Genomic DNA, 27,741 nt, shown 5'->3' with positions numbered 1-27,741 from the left:
AAACCTATAAAGATGTATTATATAATACCTATTGTATTTACTATATCGTTTGATGTATAAGATTCAGTGTAGTTGTAAGTATCAGAACAGCCTGGTCAATCATGGATTTTATAGACATACATATTATAGTGTGTTTACATTTGATGTAGCCTAAGTGACCCAAGAAGTTTCAGAAGTTTTCTCACACTTAGTGTCATGTTTCCAAAGAAAGCAGATGTACTATATTGGTTGGAAACTATGTTTTTTCATTCCATGGTCAAGGGACCAGAGAAAGCGAAAGTTTATATATCCAGAAAATGTATAATCTTGATTAATATGTAGGCCTACTTCAGACATAAAATTGTGAAGATCATGTTTTTCACATACACTGCATGTAGGCTACACACACAGAAACCCTATAGAGGAAGTTGAGCAATATTTTCAAAAATGCTTACAAAGTTAACTATGCCCAGATGTTACATATTAGAATACTAAAAATGAGTGGACAATTGTTGACCCCTGAAACAAACGTTTACACCAGAATCAATCCACAATGGGCATCCCGCTTTCATAACATGAACTGGAGAGAGGCCATATTTATTAAATGGCCGCCAAAACAAAGGATGTGATGAACCCATTCACTTTGCTAAAACATCATTATATTGAAAACCTTCACCCCAAAACTATACTTTAACACTTGAATCGTGATTATGTATCTTTTGAGTTCGAAGATAAACAATATTCATCATCCCTTGTATGACAGCCATATTTATTAAAATGGCCGCCAAAACGTAGGATGAAACGATTCATATTCATTTACTGTTGAATTTACCGGAATCCTTGACCCTGATAACATATAAGTTGGTACCAGAGTCATAACCCTTTGTCCATACGTTTTCAGGATATGTTGTATCTAGCATGGTGGCCATATTTTTTCAAAATGGCCACCAATAAGTAGGTTGCCATGGTTTTATCCTCTCAAAAATTATTTTATTGGAATCCTTGACCCTGAAAACCTATACTTTGGTACAAGAATCACGATAATCGGACTTAGAGTTTCCAAAATACATAGTATTGCTATATCACATGGCGGCCATTTTGAAAAATGGCCTCCACGGCCGTCATAGGGAGAATCAGAGTGGCTTCCATATCAGAAATGACTTGTATTGGCATCATGTACATGTGTACCAAATATGGTGCTTTTACCATTAAGTGCATGATTTTTTTCTATATCCGCTGGACTAAATCAAATGAGTAACATGATACGATTTTGTTATAATGCATCCTCATGATAATCAGAGTATATTATATACATAAAACACAATTTTATATATTATCATACAGACAGACAGAAAGACATACTAGTAGGTAAATGTGAGGAAGCAGTCTAGAGCAGCCTTGCGAAATCCGTTTTTCCCTTTTATTTTTCTTTGTAAATTCGGAATTAGATATGTTTTGTTTTGTTTTGTTTTGTTTTGTTTTGTTCTTATCGTCACTGTTTTTGTTGTGAAATTAAGCTCGAGAAACTTTACGTATAATGACGTGCTTAATGAAATGATATTGCAGAAAATGCAATGAAATTAAATCATACTGTAGAAAAAAAAACAAAAACCTATTCTAATAGTCGGCTCTGTTATTGATTTGTCGCATCATTTGAAGGAAAGCAAATAAATATTTCAGAAAAAAAAAACAAAATGATATCCATTACACTGTCAGTCCGCTATTGCCGTCCTCAGTAGTCCCGTTCTTGACATCCAGGTTCAGCGATTGTGGAGAAAAGGATATTTCTCCTACGGGAAGTATGACTGGCCTTGTCCTGTGAAGTAAGAAGATTGTTGTTGTTTTGTTAAAATGAAAGGAATGTGGTATCCCTCCCGAAACTATCCCCGTGTATACAATTTAATAGTTTTAGTGTAATTCGCAACATCTTCCAAGAACCTAATCCACAAAGTGGAAATGGTCCAGAGAAGAGCTGCGAGATTCACTTTAAATCGCTACCATAACACCTCGAGTGTCACCAAAATGCTGCAAGAACTTGAATGGACCACTCTGGAACAGCGCAGAGAAAATGACAGGCTAATTATGATGTACAAAATACACAATAGTCTTACTCCTCTTTCAGCACAGGACTATAGTATCAAACAGGTTACTCAGCTGACGAGAGCCTCGCAACCACATTCCTATCAGGTACCATGCTCGAGAACTGAATCGCATCGCCATTCGTTCTTTCCAAGAACTGTAAGGAACTGGAATTCCCTGTCGTTAGAAATTGTTTCAGCGCCATCTGTGGCATCATTCCGAAACCGACTAACGGTTGATCACAGTGGCTAGTTCTTTTCTTCAGATTTTCTATGTGCTTGTAAATATCTGTAAATAAACTGTATTATAATGTAAATAACACAGTCTGCAAGAATCTTCAGCCTATTGAAGGAGGCAGACTTAATCAGAAGAAGAAGAAACACTAATACACACACATATACAAAACATTACAACAAATAAATATCCCATGAAACTGTACAAAGAAATGTATCCATTGTTGAGATAAGGGGAAAATATTTTATTTAGTCTCTTTGCGGTGCGTCTAAACGCTCATATCGACAAGTTTCAATAATTAAATTTTTAATGAGCTAGTAATGCATGACACAAAAAACGTCGTTCTACCTGAGATGTCAATTGCGTGCATTAATTTTATCATATTTCAGTTATTGCTTTTCCATTTGAATTCCAAGAGCATTATTACAAATATCCAAAAATATATTTAATGTGCATTGCTAACAAATCTCTGAGAAACCAGCCACGCACGGTAACCACTTTTGTTTCAAGATGTCTTAGCTTTGCAATCACACGTCACGTTTCCAAAGCTTACCGAAAGAGAATCACGCTTTGTGACTCATGGGCTCCAACAGCAATATCTTTAGAGGAAAGAACAAGAAAACAATGAAAAAATAGTGTCTTTTGAGTTCATGAGAACTTTCTGGGACATTTCTAAATGAAGCAATCAGATTCAACATGTAAATCCTTCAGAAAACAGCAAGCCATGAACTATGCATGATGTGGGCTACACAATCTAGTCGGACTCATAGGCATTATTTACCATTTGCAGATGAAACAAAAACCCAGCATTAGTGCATTAAAGTAGTTATAAAATGTGAGTTAGGCCTAGAAACAACCAATGTAATTCTTTTTTTTTTAATGAGAACAGTGCTTATGAGAACAGTACTGTTAAGTACTCTTGAATATACAAAATGTGAAGAATAGTTATAATAAAAATGTTTCCAGACTAAGCCGTCTACAGATATGGTTTGATAAATATAAAAATAGTGATATCTTCATATATTTTAGGCTTTATTGCAACATTCTTATATGGTAGGAAGTTTCAGATACAACTGACCTACATATTGTATGCATCCAATGTCATATCTCGAACATTTTTTTTTAAAATCACTGCTTCCAATGGTAAACAGAACCTTTAAGCACTTCAGTGGTATTGTCAAGGGCTAATGTTCCATTCCCACTTACAACAAGTGACCTCTAAGCTCTAACATTGGGTGTGCTCTCTTTACCTGGATACGTGTTCTCATCGACGTCAAGACCCCCAGACAGGGCGAATCCAAAATACGTCAACGGTCTGTTGATCGTTGAAGGACTGAGAATCTTAAAGGAGAGAATCGGCAATTTTAAAGACATACATGAGACACTGATTACTAGTGGATTATGGAATTTTACGTTACTGAAATTTATCAAGGCACAGGCTTGGAAGCTCGCATGATTAGTACTTCTTTCATCATCCCTAGCACAATTTCTACACTGTGATTTCAAAACCTTATAAAGATGACAATCTCACAGAATTTTTGATTTGACTTGAATTGCTTTAATAGACGGACGAATTCTGTTATATCACCGTTGTACGCTTTAAGCAATGTACGGACTTCCTAGATGAGCACGAACTATAAAACCATGCCCGGAACCACGCTTTTGTACCCAAATTCAATGTAGAACAAACAAAATAGAAGAAAAATTCAAACTCTATACCGCCAGCGCATTTCAGTTTTCTTTCCTGGTGAGAGAATTATAGGTAAGAAGGGTTTGAAACAAACGGAAATTGAAGTAGGGCCTACACCACTATACTTGTTTTGGTGAGAGTTCGATGGGACTGTTCCGCCCGTTGCCATGGTAAATGAAGACCTTGCCATCCTCACCGCCTCCACAGAAAGGCGCACCCACCGCTAGATCTTGAACGCAAAAACAGAAGAGAACAAACATGATTGTAGCAGATAACACGAAAACATAGCCCGACATATTGGTTTCTATTTCTAAAAAAAAAAGCACTTAATAAATCCTATATTATGGATGTAAGAGCTTACAGTTGTTGATGGATGGGGATGAGAAATAACTTTTAAACCAAAGGAACTATATCACTCGTATACATGGCAGGTCAAATCTCTGTAGCTTTAGAATACAACTTACATATAAATAGGCATATGAAGCAATATACGACTTGATTAATGCATATGAAATGTTGCAAGCTGTAATTATATAATCTCTCCCCTTCCCTCTATATCTCACTTGATTATATGATATGTATATATATTATGTATGTATATATATATGATATATATACACACATTATAAGAGAGAAAGGAAGTGAGACAGATACAATCATAGATGTAGAAAGTTATGATAGATATGTAGATAGAATGGTAATTGGCAGATATGTTAAGGCAGATTTCAGGTCATTTGGAGCGTAATATGAGACATATTTTACAAAAAATACTAAAACAACAACAACAACAACAACAAAAGCATCGCTAATCAACCAACGATATAGGCGAGTACGTGTACTACCAGAGATTGTTATTTGACGCATCGTACCGTTAAAGCCATCCTGGTTGATATCGCCGATCGCTGCCAGCGAGTAGCCATATCGACATCCTTCGGCGTTCCCAACAGCACTGCCGAGGTTATCTGTGAATCCTCCCTGCAGTTAGATGCAATAAAATCTCAATGTGAGTGTGTGACAGCCAAACGAACACATCATGCTCATATAGGTGAAAACTTACTCAAAACAGTACTATTTTCAGAATGAACGTCTGGGTTTGGGGGTGTTTTTTATTTTTCTCTTTTTTATGCTGGCCAATTAAAAACTCCCTCGAATTGATGCTTGGAATTCATCGGAACGTCATAAACACCATTTTTTAAAGAAATAAAACAAAACCAAACGAAGCAAAAACCTACGTTTCGAATTTGGCGAACAACAGCAAAACCACTGACACGTCGGTAACAAGAATTTCCTTGTCTTTGTTTCTGTTTTGACAAAAGAAATTTCTATTTCGCAATGATGATTTTATTTATCCGTCATGACCTGATAAATTTACCCTTGATAATGATTTCAATTGATTTTGTGCTATGTAAATGTTATTTGTATATACTGAACTTATAACTTATGTGTTACTTTAAATTGTCATTGATGGCTGTTGTAAACACCACACTGTATGATTTATATGGAAACCTAATAAATGAAATGAAATGATCACCGGTGGATTACCATATTTTACGTACTTGTGTGTTAAATTCTACCAATCTCGTGATGTCAACCAAATCTATATCACGTTTGCATTCCATGTGGTTTCTTATGGGTCAGAATGCATAATCAACCCGTTCGAGAGATTCTCAAAAAGAATCCTCTCATTCTATTGGCACACCTTGCCATACATTCCCATAACACCAAATGTATCACGATAATAGGAACACACCAATCTCGAGAAAAGTGATATAATTTTAAAGGTTCTGCTCAAGTGACAGAAGAACTACTGTTTACTGTGGTTCATGTTCTGTCACCCTGTGTCCTGACAATAATTATCAAACCTCTGCATTACTTAAAAGAGTTTGTTAATAAAAGCAAAATATTATTAAGCAGAGGGGTGAAGTTTAAGGTGTGAGTTTTCTTCGATTTGTCTCCTTCTACAAATGAAATTAGTAAGATCGTTAAATTTGTTAGATCATAGGTCAGCAGTAATGTTTATTGAATCATAAATCAGCAGTGGCGACCTTACAAATTTCATTTTTGTAGAGGGAGACAAATTGAAGAAAATTCACACGTCATTTCGTTAATACTTCAGCAGAAAGATTGTTCTCGTCATGGTAACATGTGGCCATTATTTATCATACCCCTAAGCGTGTCGAGCACCCGAGCAGCCATCAAAATCAAAGAAAGAAGAAAAAAAGAGACCCACGGGTCTAGCGCTCACCTGAGTATCGCAAGTTTAACTTTCACGCAGTCACTAATCTAAATTATTCACAGTTCTACCAAAATTTGACCAGGCATTCTTATAGAAGATGAAAATGTACAAAATTTTTAAAGATTCCTTAATTTTGAGGAGGAGGGGGACCCCTGGAGCCTTCTGGGTGGGGCATGGTGCCCATGTTGATAAATTGAGATTCTAACCCCTAGGGATACTGCCTGCCAAGTTTGATAAAAATCCATCATGAGGTTTTCAGGAAGAAGATGAAAATGTACAATTTAGGCCCCCATTTGGACCTCTCCATCACTTCCCCCTGAACCCAAGAGGGGCACAACTGGATCTGCTATAAACAAAGTTGATACTACAGTCATAAACAGTATTAACTTAGCTCTATCACTCCTGATTCTAGAGAAGAATTTTAAAGATTCCTTCATTTTGGGAGGTTTGGGCCCCTTGGGGCCCTCCAGGTGGGATACGGTGCCAATTTGAACAGATTGATATCCTGTGCCCGTAAGGATACTACCTGCCAAGTTTGGTGAACATCGGTCATATGGTTCTCAAGAAGATGAAAATGTACAATTTAGGCCCCATTAGGATCCCTCCCCACCCCCCTTCCCTGGGTCCCAAGGGGGCACCCCTGATTCCGCCATGAACAAACATGAAACTACAGTCATCAATGTACTAGCTCATAGTATTAACTTAGCTCTATCACTTCCGGTTCTGAAGAAGAAGATTTTTAAAGATTCCTTCATTTTGGGAGGTTTGGGCCCCCTGGGGTCCCCTGGGTGGGGCATGGTGCCCATTTTGTCAAATTGAGTTCCTAACCCCCTAGCGATGCTACCTGCCAAGTTTGGTGAAAATCGGTCATGGGATTCTCAAGAAGAAGATGAAAATGTACAATTTAGGCCCCATTAGGACCCCTCCCCACCCCCTCCCCTGGGTCCCAAGGGGGGCACCCCTGATTCCGCCCTGAACAAACTTGAAACTACAGTCATCAATGTACTAGCTCATAGTTAAGTGTATTGACTTAGCTCTATCACTTCTGGTTCTAGAGAAGAAGATTTTTAAAGATTCCTTCATTTTGGGGGTTTGGGCCCCCCTGGGGGCCCCCTGGGTGGGGCATGGTGCCCATTTTAACAAATTGAGTTTCTAACCCCCTAGGGATGCTATCTGCCAAGTTTAGTGAAAATCGGTCTTGGGGTTTTTGAGAAGAAGATGAAAATATAGAAAGTTTACGCACGACGGACGACGGACGCCGGACTAAGGGCGATCGCAATAGCTCACTTGAGCTAATAAGAAAAAAATTGTTATGGTCGTAATGGGCATAATTATGCACATACCTGTTGATCATTGTAGTATATGTAGACCTTGCCAACCTCCCAGCCATTAGCAACATTTCTTTCTCGATCAGTGTAAAGCGGGGCGCTTATTATCAAGTCTTCGAAACTGCCATGGAATGAAAGGTGGGGATGAAAAAAGACAGTTTATGATAACAGATTCATGATTAACAACACTTATGAATAATGCTACGTTTACACCATGTTCCCGGCGGCCGGCCGCGGCCGTGGCAGCCCAGTTTGCCGGAAACGTAATGCGCCGTGGATAGATGTGACATTCTCCGGTTGTTGTATTTTTTGTTTTTGTTTTTGTTTTGTTTTTCTTGTTCTTTCCGTATTAGTCTTGTTTATTCCAGTCTGACCAGGTTAGACTACACAATATTTTACGTCGCGTCGCACTACGGACCGCCTCCAAGTTTTGCTACGGCCTGTTACGTGCTGTCTCTTTTTGTTACGTTCACTCCGTTTTCATACGGCCTACAAGGTTTCTCATTAGCGATCTGACACGGCATCCACGGCAATCACGTCTACCTGTCCCGTCCCACCGCGTTGTGTCACTTCCATCCCGGTTTGTCCACGGTGGCCAAAAGCATGACTGCCGTGGCCGCCAGAAAACGCAGCATTAGCCAGTTCTGAGTTAGCTTATGACACATTGGTACGAATATTGTAACCTATCTTTTCTCTCAGTTGGTTAGGGGCACTACACACGTTTTCAGAGCGACATAACGCATTAGCTTTACCTAACAATTTTGATTCATCAATCCTGTTCAAACAAAGAATTTGCGCTGACCAGATGACCAGAATGGTCGTTCAGTTAAGACTTGGGAAAGCATCCATTTCATTATTTTGCATCAAATGTATTCACAATCTCTTTCTATTGGTATTGTCAAATACCACTTTTGCCGTCACGTGCATATATGCTGGCAAGCAACATTTATAAAGATTACAGGAATAAACATTACATCACAGATGCTTATCCCAGTGGATTTAAAAACAAACAAGCCTGTTGGTACGGATGACCATTTTTTTTTTCTACTCATGTGCAAAGCGGAACTGCGACCTGGCCTATTGTGTTTGCACACACATACACTAAGACAAAGACTTTGGTTGATAAATACTTTTATCAATATCTTTTGCATGTAGCATGACAACAATTTTTCTAAATTTAGTTTGCTGCTTCTAAGAGGTGCATACACATTCATCTCGAGTTGTTGACAAATCGTGCATTTGACTATTATTACATCTTTATAATTGGTAGTTACTAACAACTATTCTTATCAAAGTGAGTAAGCACAGATGACTGTAATGAATCGTGAATTGGGCAGAATCAGTGAATAAACGGAACAAATCGTATAAAATTGAACATGCTCAAAAGAGTTGTCTTGACACTACAGTACCTTGGTCACTAACACATCTATACTTATGCAAATAAGATGGCGTAATGATGTGTTTGCCTTACTAACTTTACTTTTCATTTGCTTTAAAAAAATGTAGATAATCTCCTTTGTAATGATACAAGAGTTCTCAGAGGGTTTTTTTTCGCCCTGAAGTAGTACAGAAATGCACTGTAATGTATTACGTAGGACCAGGTGATTTGAATACCTCTGCATACATGCATACGTATGATTGCACTAAGTCAAAGCTGACCTATTGACACCTACCCGTCATTGTTCAGGTCCGAGGCTGCCATCGTGTGACCAAAATATGTACCCAAGTTTGAATCTTGCGAAATAACCAAATATTGCGCGAAACTTCCGTCGTATAGCAACACCTGGTAAGAACAGAAACGGAGAAAAAAAAAGTCAAGACGATGGCAAGAATCCTGCTGTTTATGGAGATTATGCCTATATATACTTGTACAATCCGCTGAGACAATATAACGAGACGTCTTTCCTCTGTCTCAGTGGCTAGTCATTTTCTTCAAATTTATCATGTGCTTGTAAATATATGTAAATAAACTGTATTATAATATAAATAACACAGTCTGCAAGAATCTCCAGCCTATTGAAGGAGGCAGACTTAACCGGAAGAAGAAGACTATAAAAAATGACGACAACTACAGCAACAACAGCACATATCAATGCGAGACAGAAATTCCCACGGAAAAATGAAAACGAATTTGGACCAATATCTATAACAGGCAAATTATTGGATTGTAAAACTTGAAATTTCAGTCCCAATTATAAATCTGTATGAACAGCTGCTGTCTCTCAGTGCCGAAGATCCCGAATCATCCACCGTGAGGTCCCGGTTCGAGTCCCATGGTCCTAGAGGTTTTTACCCATTGGAAAGTCACCTTATCCGCACTGACTAGTCATCGGTGGAACCTTCGAGCCACCGGTCCCTTGGTTTCTTGCTTACTAAGTCTTCATTGCTTCCTTATCAGACACTTGAAATGAATAATAACTCAAAATTAATTTGTATGAAATCGAATTCAAGTTTAATTCTAATTTTCAAACCTTCAGAAATAATAGCAAATCCAGTCGTGTTTCTTGGCATTACTATACATGAGCATATTTGTTTGTTTCTTTCCTTAAAAAAGGAGTGCATCAATGAACGTGGAATAGACTCATGATTTCAAAATCCTTCTTCCAAAAACTGAAGTATAGGACTTTCGTCACTTTCTGAGAAACATCTAATCTAATTCTAAGTTTTGGAACTCCTCCGTAATGTTTTATGCGGTATCGCGTTCGAAATATTGATGCCTTCGCATTATCTAGTGTGTACATGAAACGAGTTCTGAAATGAGCTTTGCACATGGTATTGAAATCAATTGCGATTTCCTTTGATTTCTCCAGAAATACAGGTCGTGAGCCATTCGGTATTGATGAATGGCAGATTGCATATAGAAAAACAAATACATGTTTTGACATGTAGCAATGTGTTCAAATGCATTCCGAATACCTAAACCAATAAGACTGACGATGAAAATCTCACAACACCACATCATTGCCAGCAAAATCCAGGGTCTCTCTTTACACTACAACAAGAAAGTGAAAAAATACGCTGGTAGCGTATATCATATTGGATGTACATATATATGTATATATATATATATATATATATACATATATATAATTATGTATATATATATGTGTGTGTGTGTGTGTGTGTGTGTGTGTGTACGTACGTTGCCTTCAGATGTGTCCGTTGTGAGAGTTTGCGGGCTCTAGTCAATCTTGATCTCGATCCAAAACATTTAAACCAAAACATACGTCTTGGAAAGATTCAAAATCATAATTCATCTTCCATCACTTGGAATTTACTTCCAATACACTAACACATTCCTGAGTCCGCCTTTGCTATTATTGGCTTTAAAGGGAAACGGACCCAGGACTCGGGAGGGCGCTGTTGCATGGGCTCGTACTTCGTCTGCATTAAACCAATTCGTATGGTAGGTATTAGAAAATGGTAAAAATACTGTCAATCTTCGTCTCTTCATTCGGTTCCGCCTACTTGCAGAGACAGAGTTTGCTTTATAAGATAGCCGATATTGCTCTATATACAATGTATATAGTCCGACATGCACGGTCGTACCATCCATACGCTAACCGGTCTCCGGGAACAGCGATAGTGCCGCAATTTAGTTCGATCGACAGTAGTTATTAGCTTCGTATCTTCTATCTTCGGAATGAAGATGGCGGCGATCATATTCAGTCATCGAAACTTACTCTGCCGTAGCCGTTTCTGTAGCGAGGCTGTGAAATGGCGAATTCCGTAACACTATCTCCCTTGAAATTTCCGAACGCGACAGAATAGCCTGCAAGGAGGAGTATGCAAAATATATCAGCTACAAAATGAAATAAGCTAAATAAATGATTTCAAAGTGAAATGATACACACACACTGACACACACACGGACACCGGGACGATACAACTGATAGTTAATGACTCAAATGTTTACTATCAATAATCTCTTTTTAAGTGTGCTGATGCACTGTGATATCCCATGCATAATTAACCACTGGCACATCAAATCCACAATAGAAGGACGGCAACTATTTTTCAACGACAATAAAATGTTTTCAATGAATAAAGAAAAAACAATCGTCATTCACTAGTAAGCATCAAAGAGATTAAAACCGGACAAAGGAGAGCGAAAGTAATATCACTGAACGTCTCTTTACAAACAAATTTCCTATACTGCTTGTTGAGATCTGTATGCACTCTTTTTTCTCGGTAACTTGGACATGAAGTGCATTGCATGCATTGGACTCCTTTTCTCTTTATGCTCTTTGATTTGAATAGGGTATCAACTTTACTTCGATCAGGTCAGAGAACAAGTAGTCTGCATGTTTGACCATTAAAAAATTAATGTGGATTTTACGCAGAAAAAAAAGCAACATAAGAATTGATTCGCAGAGCTTTGCAGCGTGGAAAATGGTGAAGTGACGGAATTTGATCACGGTATAGTATCAGATACGGGTTGTCGCATTTGTATTCCATCAATCATAATTGCTCCGGATGTTTTTTTTTTCTTAAAAGCTTCTCTTTGGATTATCATGTTAAATTCTCCAAGCGAATGTAAGGGCAGTGGTCAAGATTAGGCTCTTGCATAAAAGCAACCCTAAGCTGAAATGGTTTTGAAGCAGAATCGCTGGGATATCTAACAATTAGTCTACATAATCTTGTTTTGCACATCAGGGAAACAGATCCTTGAAAGCATGAAAAAGAAAATGAGAGACTCTTTTAAATTGCTTTCGCCTGGTCAAATGCTAAACAGATATCGGTCTACTGCATGCTTGTTTCGTAATTCATTCGTGACCTATGCGGATATCATGTCGCGTGCATAACGTGTCGAATGCATGAATATATTAGGTAGCACTTCGTGTGACTTGATATCTTTTATCAATCAATGTTTTTTTCCCACTATTCTTTTGACTGTATTACTCCAAACTCTCTGTCGATGTCGCGTATACAGTATTGCTGAAGGACTCTTTATTCTAAATCTATCAATGGAATGTTTGATTGTAATTATGGATCATAATATTCTTATGGCGCCACCTCCTCGAGCACTGCTCACTACACGGCATAAACATTCAAGCAGTAGTTATACGTACCGAAATAGAATTCTCGTGAGTACTGAGACCTGTGACCTTGTGGTAGGTAGAAGTATGGTGAATCTTCATCGATGTTGCTCAGTGTATACCATGTTGACCCTGAAAGAAGACAAAATCCATACAAAACAAGATGAAAAATACTTTGAAGTGAACCTGATTCAAAAATTATACCATTCACTTTGGTATACAACCAGCTCACCCTGGCTCTGTACACTCTACACTGTATATACTGCAGCTCGTGTCATCCCTGCACACAGCCAGCTCAACTGGGCTGTGTGCACTCTGCACTATGTCCAGCCTTTGTCACCCCGGCCCAGTCAGTCCGCAGCACCCGATAGTTCGCTCGTATTTATTCAACTCGTATGCAAGCCCGCTCTAGGCTTGCATACGTAATGAGCTGCGGAAGGGGATTTTGTCCTTGGGCTTTCGGCAACATAAATACACCTTATGTTCACAAATGTGGTATCAAATTCAAGGAAAATATGTAAACTATCGTCACATGTTACTCAAATTATAGTAAATGAAAAATATCATAGCGTAATTTGAGCTTGAAAAATGATGAAAAAAGTAATTCGTGCAGTACACGTCCAAGACGTCAAAAAAATATCAAATTCACCTTGCGTCTCAATGAAAATGCTTTATTTGGTAGTCCATCTCCTAATCTTTGTATCCATGTAAATATCTTGACAATTTGTTGCTTGATCCGGTCAGGAACCAGTAAAATATACATCGATGTCAGTGCTGATAAGCTTGAAACCGTGTAATCTCAAGGGTAAGCTCTCTCATTGGACAGCGCTTCCATTCAGCGCTTGCATTACGTCATTACGCTGCTACATAACGGTTTCATGCCACTTGCGGTTTCTTGGCACGCGTGTAGTTCAAGCGCTGAATGCAAGCACTGTCCAATGAGAGAGCTCTTTAGCGCCACTGTACACTTTGTGTGGAGCATACTTCTGGCTTAGGAGTGAATTTTACAGACATTTTAAAACGGAAAAACTAGTATAAATCATGCTTGCGTCTCCTTGACTCCAATATATGATGAGCATCTAAGTTTCCCCTCTACGAAAAAGCCAAAATCAGAAACAATAGTTTCTTAATCCGGTCAGGAACCAAAAAAGAACTTTAGACGACAAAATCTTTCGTGAAAAGCAGGTAAAATTTACGCAAATTCAACTGATTACATAGTCATGATAAGATCCGATGTTATACGCAAATTTAGTATCAAAATAAAGATCAAAGTCTGGAGAACAATTTACCGTGACTTGTAGCCATGACAAATGTATGTACAAGTCGCTACACTGTGAAAACCATAGCCCTATCAAAGTCTCGCAAAATCTCGCACAACGAGACATCTTTCGAACGCAAAGATCGTCAACGAGAGTGCTGAATAAATCTTGCCGGATCGGCTCATTAGCATACGTGTTGCGGACTGACTGGGCCTGTACAGGTACAAAACCAGCTCACGCTTGCTCTGCACACTCAACACTGCAAGCCACTTCTAAGTAAACACAAACTTTCTCCGAACGTTACTTCTTTTTTTTAATGTTCCATACGTCTTCGTGTAAAATGGACGTTTTTATAACGTACATACTAACTTCAAAGTTGGGACTTAACAATTACCGCAAAGCACAGGTTTTTTGGAAAACGTTTGAAAAACATCGACGGACGTTACAAAACGTCTTTATTATGTTTGCTATGTCTTCGTCCTTTAAAAGCGTCCGCAAAACGTTTTTATTAGGTCTGCTACGTCGACTTCGTCTATAATGAACATTAAAAAAAAAGTTTTTATTTGGTCCGCTACCTGTCCGTCATTGGTTTCTTTATCAAGAGTATTCATGCCTATTTTTGAATATTCAAATAAGAAAATAATACAAGCTTTGAAAACTAGTGGAAATAGATAAAAGACATTGAAATCTAAAGATTTATGCTGGGTTCAAACTTTCTGTGTTAAAAATACACTTACCTAAGTTATTGTTCAGTTATTCACAATTTCAAAATGTGTTATGAAAGAGGTATTTTCATATGATTGGTGTGAGCTTGCTCTGCACACTCTACACTACACCAGTTTCATCCCCTAAACATTTATAGCCAGCTCAACCTGGCTATCAGCACACTCTGCATGTCACCCTCAATACGCACCCAGCTTGCTAGATTTACACACTCTTCATCAGCATATCTGTATACACAACCAGCTCGCGCTTGCTCTGTATACCCCAAACTGCGACCCATTTCATCCCCTGCACACAGCCAGCTCAACTTGGCTCTTAGCACACTCTGCACTATACCGCATATGTCACCCCCGTACACACCCAGCTCAGTGTGTGTGAATGAAGACACGCCGGTACTGATAGGCTATTGAATAGTGTGTGTGAGTGTACACATGCTCAATCATCCTTCACATTAGGGTGCTACACACAGAAATATCATTCAAATCCTGACACGAAGTTTGCATCAACCGGTTTATCCGGCACTGCGACCTTATCGCCGACGAATACGGTACCCAGCTCATCTCGGCTCTTTATTACATGTTATTATGTTCATTTGTTGTATTCGTGACATTTTTGTTATACCCAAACATTTCTCTGTATCCTCAATTTGTTCGAGATGAAATTAAATTTGAAACATATGATACATGCAAGAAGTCACGGCTATGTCCACTTTCGTATGAATTTTAATTCTGTTTCCAAAGGACATTTTGATATGGGAATGGTACGAGGCCAATAAATTCTGAAAGGAGAATAACCTTCTTCACGTTGAAAAAGAAAATTACAGAATATTTCATCTATAGATCTCGAACTGGCATCAACTGACCTTCCCATATTTGAGATCCGGGTGCACCGTGTAAAATGTAATCCTGTTACGGAGGCAAGGAAAGAAAAAAGAGACAAATTGTTATGACTAAGCATATTTGACTTGGCTTTGATTTTGGCTTGATATGAACGAGAACTCTGATACGAGTTCAAGTTGGCTTGCATTAATAGAGAGAAAATCCAACCAAGCAGAAAAAAATAAAGTTCATTAATATTCCACTAAAAGTAACAAAGTCAAGAAATTGAGAAGTTCCTCGTGTTTTCCAAAATCATGCCGTAATTCCACCACACTCAGGTGTAATTCAGAACACTTAATGGTAAAGAAATGAGTACATACATGCATAGATATACACTCTATTCTTTACATTCTACACTTTATATTTGTATTATGTAATATATATATGATATATATATGTTATATATTATATATTTGTATATATGTACATATATATATATATATATATATATATATATATATATATATATACATTAAACAGAAATCAAGTTCATGCTGTTATTACCAAAAGTTTATTCGGGCACACAAATTTTCGAGCGATTCACCCTTTCTCAAGTGTTTCTCAGGTGTTTTTCAAGAGCACTTGAGAAAGGGCAAATCACTCGAAAATTTGTGGGGCAAAAAAAAATACCGGTAATAAACTGTTGGTAATGACAACATGAAATTGGTTTCTGCTTTATTCTTTATATCATTGCGCCAACACGTGGACTACTTACTCGATATTTATTTATATGATTATATACAACATAATTATATCTGTACATATATATAGATATTGTATGATATACACACAATGCCATGTATACTAACAATGCAAATCGTTCTCACTTTCAATATGCTACGTAGGTGGGGCTGCCAAAAGTAAACCGTATTATTATTTCTATTGCATCTCTCATCATGGAGGCAATCCACCGAACACACTCGACGGGTACAATTTGCAGAAGGATTTGAGGGTAGAAAATAATCATGCCCATCATGATAAAGCTACTATCAACTAACCCCTACCATCACGCATCATGCGACTTCATTATTGAGAGTGACTCGGTAGTGGCATATTTGGTAAGAATGAGGATCGATCAAACATACCCCTCGTACGGCAGCACTAAGTCCTATCTCGCATCGATGCGTCAAAAAGTGGCCAAGCGCTTCTGCAAGGAAATGAAGGGGGAAAAAAGAGAATAAAAATGATCAGAACTTTGGTTACTTACCGAGTAGGTAAGAACATAACATACAACCGTGAAGTCGTCTTGTTTTGTTTTGTTTTGTTTTGTTTTTTTTTTTGGTCGAGAGAAACCAGCAAGATGTTTGTACAATTATCAAAGTCAGATGATTATCATAATTTCAGGCCAATGATGATTCTTTTTTAAGATTCCTGTAAGACTGTACAGTTGTCATGGTTGTAACATAAGACCAGAGTGCGACTGCTTCGTGTATATTTCATATTATATGACTAAACATTGACCTTGGTTATAGAGGCATTAAGGAAAATAAAATGTATGTACGATAACTCTAAAAAAAATTGAAATGTCAAGCACAGACGTATAAACAACTCAAAGCATTCCATACCAACAAGAGCATTCAAAAGTCTTATTATAAAAACGGAGAAGTAAAATAAATCGTTAACAGAATGAGTATTCGATTCATTCTTATTTTCAAGTTTGTTATGCAGTTGAACGTCAATGCTGTACCACTGTTTACTTTGTGGCTCAATGGCTTGATTTTTATTTAGCCTTAACACACACACACACACACACACACACACACATATATATATATATATATATATATATATATATATAATATATATATACATATATATATATATATATATATATATATATATATCACAGTTGGATCTCGAATTTATCAACACGCGAAAATGTCACAATGCTTGAGGGTGGGTGCAGTTCGATAGTGGCGGTGTCAATTCGCGAAAACAACATCCAGCGAAAATGTCTGTGAGCTCCTCATTCGTGAAAATATCTGTAGGCGAAAATAACAGCTTATACAGTACAGTACAATAATGTTTGTACATGAAATAGCCACTTATATGGCGTGAACATTTGGGTGTAAATCATCATAAGCTAGTCAATACCTGTCTGGGACGTCCATCATCACTAATCACATCACGACGTGGCCTTTGTACATGAGTGATTTTTACACAACTTTTGTTTTCCTGAGATGGCTCTGAGTATAGGCCTCCAAGACTAAAAGTCTTTTACTAAACACTGAGAAACGGAGAGGTTAGACATTTCGGAGCCATGTAAGATTGTCAGTTCCCACGCCATGCAATGATTTGATAATAATGATACTTTTTCTAATTATGTACTTATGTCTTCAATTTCTGCAAAATATCTATGTGTTTCTGTTGGATATGAAATAAAAAATGAACTAGAGAGGGGCCGTCAAAGGCGGCAGACCCACGCCTAAGTACAAAGTCGGGGTGAACATAATGTGCATTCGGTCATCTACCAGAATTCGGCCACTTAATTGCCAGTGTGCTTTATCACCAGCCAGTGAGTTCTACCAAAGATCGTACACTGAAGTGTACGATCTTTGGTTCTACAGTCACATCACACGCAAATCACATCATTACACATACGGTATTAACACTCATTCACGTACAGGAAAGTCCTTAAGTCTCCTCCAAAAATCCATCGAAAATCCCAAATTCCACCGTCAAAAGTGCAGAATCGGAACTTTTCCAAGCGCGCGCGAATTAAGTCCAGTTTTAAGAGTATTGTCTACGCGACGGGTCGCGGAAAAAGCGCTAAAAATCGAGAAATACGCCGTTTTCTTGCGGGATATTTTGATTATAGCAAGCCGAGAGTGTGATGATATCAAAGGTCGTATGAGTGTACGATCTTTGATGGTATCCACAAAAGCAAAAAAGAAAAACAAAATTTACGTACCCACTAGGCAATTACCCCTATGATTAGTGTATACGGGAATTATTCAATGCAAGGGTTGAATGCAAATGTCTACTGCACCAGTATTCGGCCACCAACGAGCGCCGCAACGTCCCCGGTGCAATTTTGCACCAACAGTGTAGAGCGCGATGCATTTTCAGCGGCCTTGCACACGCATTGACATTGAGCACGCATATCGTGCAGTTAACCGCAGCAGCGACCCCATACGGACAAATACGTACCGTTGTTACTGTGTTACAGCGCCCCGCGACGGGGTTAATCGTGCAGTGTGACTGCGACCGAGCAAAATGCTCCTCCAACGAAAAAAACAATCAATGTTAATTTGAAAAATCATCAAATATCAAAGGTCGTATGAGTGTACGATCTTTGATGGTATCCACAAAAGCAAAAAAGAAAAACAAAATTTACGTACCCCCTAGGCAATTACCCCTATGATTAGTGTCTACGGGAATTATTCAATGCAAGGGTTGAATGCAAATGTCTACTGCACCAGTATTCGGCCACCAACGAGCGCCGCAACGTCCCCGGTGCAATTTTGCACCAACAGTGTAGAGCGCGATGCATTTTCAGCGGCCTTGCACACGCATTGACATTGAGCACGCATATCGTGCAGTGTGACTGCGACCGAGCAAAATGCTCCTCCAACGAAAAAAACAATCAATGTTAATTTGAAAAATCATCAAAATACGGGCCAGTTTGTGATGACGGAGAACGAACTTTCATAAATCTAGAAGGACATAGTCCCTCAAATAGGCCTAAACGTAAATTTCGGAATTCTTACGAACATTTGAGCAGCGAAGTCGGATCGTTGGGGAGTTTATGTCTTCGTATGGTAGCGGAAAATCGCAAAGTGAGAAACGGGAAATTTTCGGAATGGTCACTATACCATGGGGTCAAAACTTCAAGGTCACACAGAATTTGCAAGGGTCAACCGATTATCACCAAAATCTAATCGATTCTTTCCTGTCATTATCCAAACATTCCCTGAACATTTCGTGCAAATCCGTTTACCCGTTCTCTTGTTATCTTGTACACAAACAAACAAACAAACAAACAAACAAACAAACAAACAAACAAACAAACAAACAAACAAAAAAACAAACAAACAAACAAACAAACAAACAAACAAACATACGGAACCCTTTACATAACCCCCTGCCGATTTTCATCGGCGTGGGTAATAAATGAATGAATGAATGAATGATAACCAGCATTTATACCATACGGAGTCACGAAATTTACAGGAGCAATGGATATGACGACACGACCGCTTCTCCGCGGGAGATCGCGACTGTAACTATCATCTTTGTAATCATGTAATTAGTTACATTATTCTTGCATCTACTGAGAACTGGATTGCAGCTAAGGTTAGTGGGAGCTTGTAATGAAATCTCTCCAACCCCGAGTCATTATTGACTTTTTTATATGATTTTTTTATTATCATTGTATTTTTGATATCTTTCTTTTTCACTAGTTCTTTATACAAACCTCTCTCGCTTTGCCATCGCTTGGCTTCTGGTGTCCTGCTTAACAAAAACACAATGAGAACGAAAGGAAAGTAAGAGCGATAATGTTCTATACTCACTGTCCAGTTTGCATGGCTCGAAAGGAGTCACAGTAGACAGGCCGTCACCGATCACAAAACAGCCACCAAAGTATGTTCTCTCCTCCCTGAAAGTTCCGACATTTTTCAACTTCTTGTACAATGGTCTGCAAACCTGTCCATCCAAACACACGTGACTAGTGTTAAAGTCTCTATGTTATGTTTTGTTGGAAAGCACTGTTTAGGCACCCGTCCCGCTTCATCATGAATATTCATTAGGCGGTATAATAAGATACTGCACCAGTAAGGGCCCAGAACGCTGGATACGTGCCATAGAATGTAAAAACGTATTGCCGGGAAATGTAAAAATCTCGAAAAATTGCATCAACGGTGAATGTAAATGCGTCACGTTGGGAGATGGAGAAATGTTCAGTTTTGCAGGGAAATGTAAAAGCGCTGCCGGGATTTGTAAAAATCATTTATTTCCACGGTATTACGGATACATGTAGATGATGAATATTCATGATGACGTGGGACGGGCGCCCAAACAGTGTTTACCTGTTTTGTTGCTTTTTGGCTGAGTTTTTTTAATGTACTAGTTTTGAAAGCACAAGTACGAGCTATATGCTCGCTTTTGAAAATTGAACGCACATGCGTGAATTTGCTTTAAAGGGGATATCCAGTCCAAATATAAGTTCATAAGAAAGAAAAAACATTTCGAGTTCAATGGTTAGATTTTGATAGAAATCGGATGAAAAATTGAGTTATATGCCACATTGAAGTTTAGCTAATCCTTGAGGAAACAGTAATTGTACAGTCAATGTGAACATGCAAATGGTAAAGTGAGCATGTCATCCCCTCACAACTTGCTATATAGTTTGCACATAAAATTGTGAAATTTCCAGTCATTCAACCAGGAATAATATCATGCTTCAGACTTCAATGGCAGAAACACTGAATTTTCGTTAATTTTTGTACACGATCAGTAGAAAATTGTGAGATTATGACATGGTCAGTTCACTAATTTGCATATTCATATCCACTGTACAAGAACTGTCTTGCAGAAATTAGCAAGAAAAAAATCATAACTGCCTTACTTTTCATTAAATTTTAGTCATATTTTTACCTTAGTTTGAACTCGTAAGATTTTACTCCTTTTTACTTATTATATTAACTTATGTTTGGACTGGATCCCCCTTTTAACGGAAGGGAGTATAATAGCTCCCATGAAATTAAGTTGATCGCTCGAATTCTGAATTTGAACGCCCGAATACTTTTGCGTGAGTAGGCTGTGTGAATTTGAGTGCACGATCATGAATTGGAGTTATACAAGTTGAAATTGCCTGTAATTTTTTTTTCTCTGAAAGGCTATGCGATGGTATAGTGCAGATATACCAGAACGTGCTACTCCAAGACCTATTATCTCAATTCTTTTTCAATAATATTAAAGAGGAAATAACGTTACCATGGTGGCAATTACCACCCTTATTTCTATCAAACTCCCTCACTTTGTGTTCACCCACCACACACGTAATTCTATTCCCTTCAATTCAATTCAATTCAATTCAATTCAATTCAATAGTTTATTTATTTCCATCATAAAAAACAACAAAGAAAACATAATTCGAAGCGGTACAAGTTGTCGATTTGTCATTCAATCGTCTGATAAGGGTTTTTTTTTTCAAATACAATATAAAGTATATGCGCGAATGATGTCATAAAGAAGAACCAATGCACTTTGTCGTGGCGAAAAAAAAAGTAGATGGTCATAACGATGGAAGACAGTGTTCCACTAAAAAGCCAAGCTTGCAAGACGTGGAACACTGGAACAATAACAACGACAACACCAATTTGTTATACCAATAGAACACATTCATATCAAATTATTCTTCATACTGTTGTACATTAACTCATTAATCTATGATATTGACAGTATAAACAATACTTACAATGATTTTAGAATGCAAACATATAAATTATATAACACAGCAGCACATTTAAGGCACAGAAAATATTTGGCCGGGTATGTCAGGAAAATTGACCAAAAAGGCAGATATACACGCGGCAACACAACACAATAACGACAACAACAACGATAACAACACAAAACACAGAAGTAACAGAAATGAAGAAAAATGCACACGCACAACTACTGGACAACGAAGAACGAGGAAAGAGGAGCAGGGAAGAATGGAGAAAGAAAAGGAATGGAAAGGAATGGAAAAGGTCTGTGGATACGCTGCAGAATCTCAAGGACAAGTGAAACAAGTATATTTTTTTTAAACGGAATTAACTGATGGTATATGGAAAGCAAATATTTTGTTAAGTTTATATGTAATTAAATCATCAGATTCTTTTAAATCATTTATCTAAGCTTTTCCACAATCTCGGTCCGGTATAAACAGATGTATTATGAATCTCTTCGGATTATATGTACGTGGCTGTTACGTTGAAACAAAGAGTGCAAATATTTTTGGTAGGTGGTTGCAGTTGTAATTAAACATAAATTGAGCAAGTTGAAATAAATACAACTCTTTTATTTTCAGGATTTTATGTTCAGGGAACAGCTTATCAGTATGTGCTCGGATATGACGGTTAAAAACAATTCCTGGCGCCATCTTTTGCAAAAGAAAAAATTGTCTAGCATTCAATCGTAGATTACCAAGGCCAGGTTCGAAAACAGTCTTGAAACGTTTCGTAATTTTATCAACTAGTCCTTTGTCTGTGCATGTGGTCAATTTTTAAATAGTTTTCTTCTTGTAATTACTTCTCCTGATTTCCTGTGTCTCAATGGACTGCATAAGAAAAATTAAGGTTTCTTGCCAAGTAAAATATCACTCCTGTCCTTTCTGTTCATCTTGACTATAGATGGATGCAAACGATGTATACGTACCACTATCGGTCCCCCGTCCCCGGCGCTTTGCACTGTCGAACCCAACCACTGGCTCGAGGCGTTCGTCACCTGAAAGGTTTGACTGTTCTTACTGATTATTTCGTTTCCTGAAGGTGTACAGAAGAACAGAGAACCAGGATCATCGTGTGAGAAAACTGTCTTGCCCCATATTTAGCGTCACTCATGATATCTACACAAAGTCATGGATAATCCCCAAAGTAACTTTACAGTCACTACTAGAGAGAGTTAGGTGGAAGTTTGGAGGGACACTAGCCATGGGCGGAATGGCAACATCCCGAACTCAAACACAGAGAGATAAATAGCGACAGGGAGAGAGTTAGAAACAGTTAAAAGAGAACGATCACAAGTATGTATTTGTCAATTGAGGGAATGTAGTAATATTAGTAGAACACAACGGTGAAAGTTTTAGAAAAATTTGGCAATCCATTCAAAAGTTATGAATCTTTAAAGCTTTGGCGCAGCCCTCGATTGTTGATGAGAAGACGACATTTTGTGACAAACAGCGATATAAAGAAAGTGATCATAAAGGAAATTCAACGTATGCCTTAATTATAATATTCACTTCTATATTGTTTTTGCATAGCATGATGAAAGTGCACTAAGAGTTACCTCTTTTAGAAAGCAGTTATTCAGGTCCCATTATCAGGACAATCAAGACAATGCCGTTAATTCTTACTTGTATTTTTTATTATACGTTTATTTTTTTATCAAAATGTCATTAACTTCTGAAATACATTTTTCAAATCGAAAACAAAGAGCGGCTATAGAATGTGACCAAGGCTATGAACTTCATTATATGGTCATGTAATTTCAAAAAAAGCACGAGAAGTAGGACAATCGAAGACACTTGTAAACAGTTTGAAAAGTATTACGGTGTTGTTGTTGTTTTTATCACATCACGAAAACAATGAACTACCATTGGGATGAGTTCTTGCGTAGTTGTACATGATACCACTTACAGGTATAAAAGTAGTCCACTTCCTGGACTGTATTCGTATGCAGCGTACCCGCGTACGTACGGACGTACGTTGATGGTGTCTGTATGTACACAAGATCACCCCTCCTGAATACATTTTTTTTTTTCGGGAGTACCAAATGGTGGAGTGTCGCAGTCAGCGGTTGGGCGCATTGTGTGGGTGCATGCATGTGTATGCGTGTGTTAGTGTGGGGAATGCGGACGATTAAAATCGTCCAGTATCTGGGCCCTGTTTCATAAAAAGTTGATATGATAACAACTCTTGCTGGAATGTCAATTGTCATGGTAACGACATGAATGCAGCTTCCTGATTGGCTGTTGCTATAGGAAGTTGTCATTCCAGCAAGAGTTGTTGACATCCTAACATCTTTTATGAAACGGGGCCCTGGACTACTGCTGCTGCTGCTGTTGGTGTTGCTGTTTCACACTATTCACTGCAACCACTAAAAAAAAGAAAAGAAAAAAGAAGTATTGGAATCATACCATTAATGAAAAAAAAAATGACCCTTCATTTTACAGCGCAGTCGTTATGGTAGTGACTGATCTAATTTGACATTCTACTGGGAATAATGTGGAGGATTACAGCTCTCCGTCTTACCAACATTATCGACGACGAATTCCTGGCATTCCGGTGTCGTGTCCGATGCCACTTCGATCGGGCAATCGAAGATGGCTCCACTTCGATACACCTCGAGCCGGTCGAAAGCACTGGATTCCGCCCTGGGAGCACCAACTATTATTCTGGAGGGAGGTAGGGGGAGTTAAGAGTTGACAACAGTGACAACAAATGATTGAAGAATGACTTTATACAAGAATATTATACGTACTGTCAAAATCTACATTGGTGGGTAAAGTATAAAGAGGAATGACTAATGAGAAGTTAACCAGTGTACATTTGGTTACTATAATCATCTGTTAATTTGTTTGTCTTTATGTATGTATGTTTGTTTTTGTTTGTTTGTTTGTTGGATGACTACAGTTCGATGTGCTCTTCGACTCCTCGTCTTTGAAAAAAAAAATGAAAGTAATTGTCCTTTTCATGTCAAAATTCATTCTGATGAATAGAGTAAAACGGACATCTCTTTCCTAAAATGTATACAGGCTGTGATAATTATTATCTCAATGTTTGTGTTTTTAATTCTTTGAGAATGGTGTCTGTCACAGTCCTTTAATGCACAATTGATATAATGAGGTGATGACGTCATGGAGTCACATACCAACTATATGCGCTTGCGCAAAGCTCTTCGCTAAATTTCTTTCTTTCGAGAAGTGAACTATAGAAAATGGAACTATTCCGCAATATCACCTAATGAACAGAGAAGCCTTGATGTTAAATTTTCGGCAATGCAGTAACTAATATGAGATTTCATAACGGTCTACATACAATTATGAAAGGATGAATTAAGCGATTATATCATTGCGTCTTTCTTTTGTCCTTCTAATATCTGTTTCATGTCCACCGGGCGCGTTTTCTTCTTCTTCTTCTTTTGAGGATTGGGAGGGAGATGCAGGCCAATAGGAAGGGGAAGGGTCAAGAGTCAATGTACAATGTGTACCCCCATCACCGCTTTGATGGAAGTATTTCTTGGCGGGACTCTCGAAGAGAAGTTTTTCGACCTTTTTTCTCTCTCTCTTTAAAGTGGAAAGTCAAAGACAATCACAACTTCGCACAAATTATAATTACGGTGTATTTATGCTAGAATCTTGGCAATGACAAAATGTAAGACTTTTGCTCATTCCACTACGGGGAATGCAGCAAGAGCAAGGAGAATTGACAAGATGTCAGCGGTAATGAAAGAACTTCCGATGAATTCCGGAAAAATGGGCTATGTTTTTACTGACGTAATAAAAAAATGGACCACTCAAGCAGCAGCAGACGACTTGTCATAGCTATAACAAATATGATTATGTGCATTCATTGCACGTAAGAAGAGGTTGAATTACTTCGAATCAGGCTAATATTCTTCAGAAGAAAAGATGGCACAGAATGCTGATATATCCTAGAGCACAGGTTCGAAATCATCACTGGAAAGGCATATTGATTTCAAGTTTTTAGAAGGTAAGGGCCATCGCATTTTCGAGTCTGAAAAGCCGTCTAACAAGGGTGAATGTAAATGAACAGTAAGAATAATCATCTGGCGCGGCCGTGCGTCTGAATGCATAACTCAAACAGTATAAGCTATGGTAGCAAGGCCACGTGAATACTTGACAATGAGTTTGGCCAAAGTGTTCGCGACGGGCAATAGTGGGGGGCGCAAGGGATTTTTGGTTCAAAATTTTCCAAAAGCACCAAAATTTGGCACACATGTAGCCTAAACCATACTATTTCGATTTTTGATGGGCGCCAAGAAGGGCGCCCTCTGGGGCGGCCATATTGGCAAAAACCAATATGGCCGCCATATAGGTTTAAAGGTCACTTGCATTTGAAAATATAAAAGGGTTACAATCATCTAAAAAGTCAGGTTAAGAGGTTTTCTGGGTCAAGGAATTTGAATCTGAAGTTGTTTTTATGGTCTGCAGTGAATTTTTCCTTATAAGGTCACCTTAAGGTCATTTAGGGGTCAAGCCTTTGTATTTATAACAGTTCATTGAAAAAAAATGGCTTGCCCATGGTCATTATTCCAGGAATGCCAGCCTTAGCAATAGAATTGCAGTTGTCGACGGCTGAAAAAAGGCGTATTTCTTGTGAAGGGCGCCCTCCAGGGCGGCATATTTGCAAAATCCAATATGGCTGCCACCTACGTTTAAAGGCCAATCCATAACAAAAAACCTTTAGAGTGTTACAATAATTTGAAAAGTCAGCTTTAGAGGTTTTATGGGCCAAGGAATTCTATTTGTTTGTATGGTCTAATGTCAACTTTTCCTTATAAGGTCTCCCTAAAGGTCATTTTGGGTCAAACCATTATATTCACAATAGGTAATTAAGAAAATGGCTTGCCTAAAGTCAATATAGGAGGAATGCCAGCCCTGCTAATAGAATTGCAGTTGTTGAGGGCTGTGGGAGAGGGAGAGGTGGGCTTTTTCACGAGTAACATCAATATATCTGCTTTCGTGTTAAGATTTCAAACACTATAGGTATACACTCATGAATTATAATAAGAATCCCTTTCTGAGAGTAATTAGGTTTAAGGGATCTTACTCAGATCCTTATTTCACAATCAAATCAGACTTGGTAACCCGTCAATTTCATTTCTAATGATTACCTACGGTAATTTTTTTCTGCATCATTTCAATTATGGCCTGTTATAATATGGCTACACAAGCTTTAAAGTGAGGTTCTGTCCAAAGCTATGGAATATCATAGTTCATGTCACAATCATTCCATTAATTAATTTTACATTACAGGCGCTAAGACGAAATGTCCTCACCGACTGGTCATATCTGCGGAATTCAATATATTTGCATTTGCTTTAATGACAGCCAAAAAGCTAGTTAGAATTATAGGTAATGCCCTGTAAAAGAGTTTTCAAGAGTTGATTATTGGATTGTTATTTTCATCTTCATATGCAAGGAATGCAATAAAAACATACATATATGAGAAAAGAATCCTATCGCTACCTAATATATTAATCGTTTAGCGATAAGGGGGGAGGGGAGGGGGGGCTACTCTCTATATACCAGCATGACGTTGCCACTAAAGAGAGAAGTGTTTTTATTTCTCTGTTGCAGTTCAGGGATCCTCAATCACAATAGATATTCATAATTCAGATTTGAATTCAATGGAATAATAATTATGAAGATCACTTCTAATCTGGATGAAAAAAAGAAAAAAATCTGTCGTGTTTAAGAGAGTTTTTAGTACATCAGGTTGGCATCAATTTGCTATTTTCGAACTTGTGTAAGAAAGTTCGATTGTAAAGTCCTTACAGGAAATTTATGTGCCTCCACAGCTAAATATGCCGTTCAGAGAAGATGACGGTCCTGGTGACGCCAT

General features: G+C 38.1%; 1 protein-coding gene across 1 annotated transcript in view; it reads right to left on the bottom strand.

The window, feature by feature from the left end:
- Positions 1-27,741, bottom strand: part of LOC139741046 (integrin alpha pat-2-like) — a 59,124-nt gene that overhangs the window by 18,890 nt on the left and 12,493 nt on the right. Inside the window, exons 2-15 of the mRNA XM_071651637.1 lie at positions 24,406-24,548; positions 22,811-22,917; positions 19,960-20,092; positions 16,531-16,592; positions 15,430-15,472; positions 12,619-12,717; positions 11,230-11,318; positions 9,220-9,329; positions 7,562-7,667; positions 4,852-4,957; positions 4,108-4,211; positions 3,543-3,633; positions 2,846-2,891; positions 1,688-1,795 (exon numbers count right to left, since the gene is read on the bottom strand). Of these exons, the coding sequence (XP_071507738.1) occupies positions 1,688-1,795; positions 2,846-2,891; positions 3,543-3,633; positions 4,108-4,211; positions 4,852-4,957; positions 7,562-7,667; positions 9,220-9,329; positions 11,230-11,318; positions 12,619-12,717; positions 15,430-15,472; positions 16,531-16,592; positions 19,960-20,092; positions 22,811-22,917; positions 24,406-24,548 (1,347 nt within the window). The remainder of the gene's footprint in view (positions 1-1,687; positions 1,796-2,845; positions 2,892-3,542; positions 3,634-4,107; positions 4,212-4,851; positions 4,958-7,561; positions 7,668-9,219; positions 9,330-11,229; positions 11,319-12,618; positions 12,718-15,429; positions 15,473-16,530; positions 16,593-19,959; positions 20,093-22,810; positions 22,918-24,405; positions 24,549-27,741) is intronic.

The sequence above is a fragment of the Diadema antillarum genome, unplaced genomic scaffold, assembly GCF_040938485.1.
Source record: "Diadema antillarum isolate AM-2024a unplaced genomic scaffold, OU_Dant_1.0 scf00000030, whole genome shotgun sequence".
Classification (NCBI taxonomy): domain Eukaryota; kingdom Metazoa; phylum Echinodermata; class Echinoidea; order Diadematoida; family Diadematidae; genus Diadema; species Diadema antillarum.
Note: the sequence above shows the minus strand (reverse complement) of the source record. Positions and strands in the feature narration are given on the sequence as shown.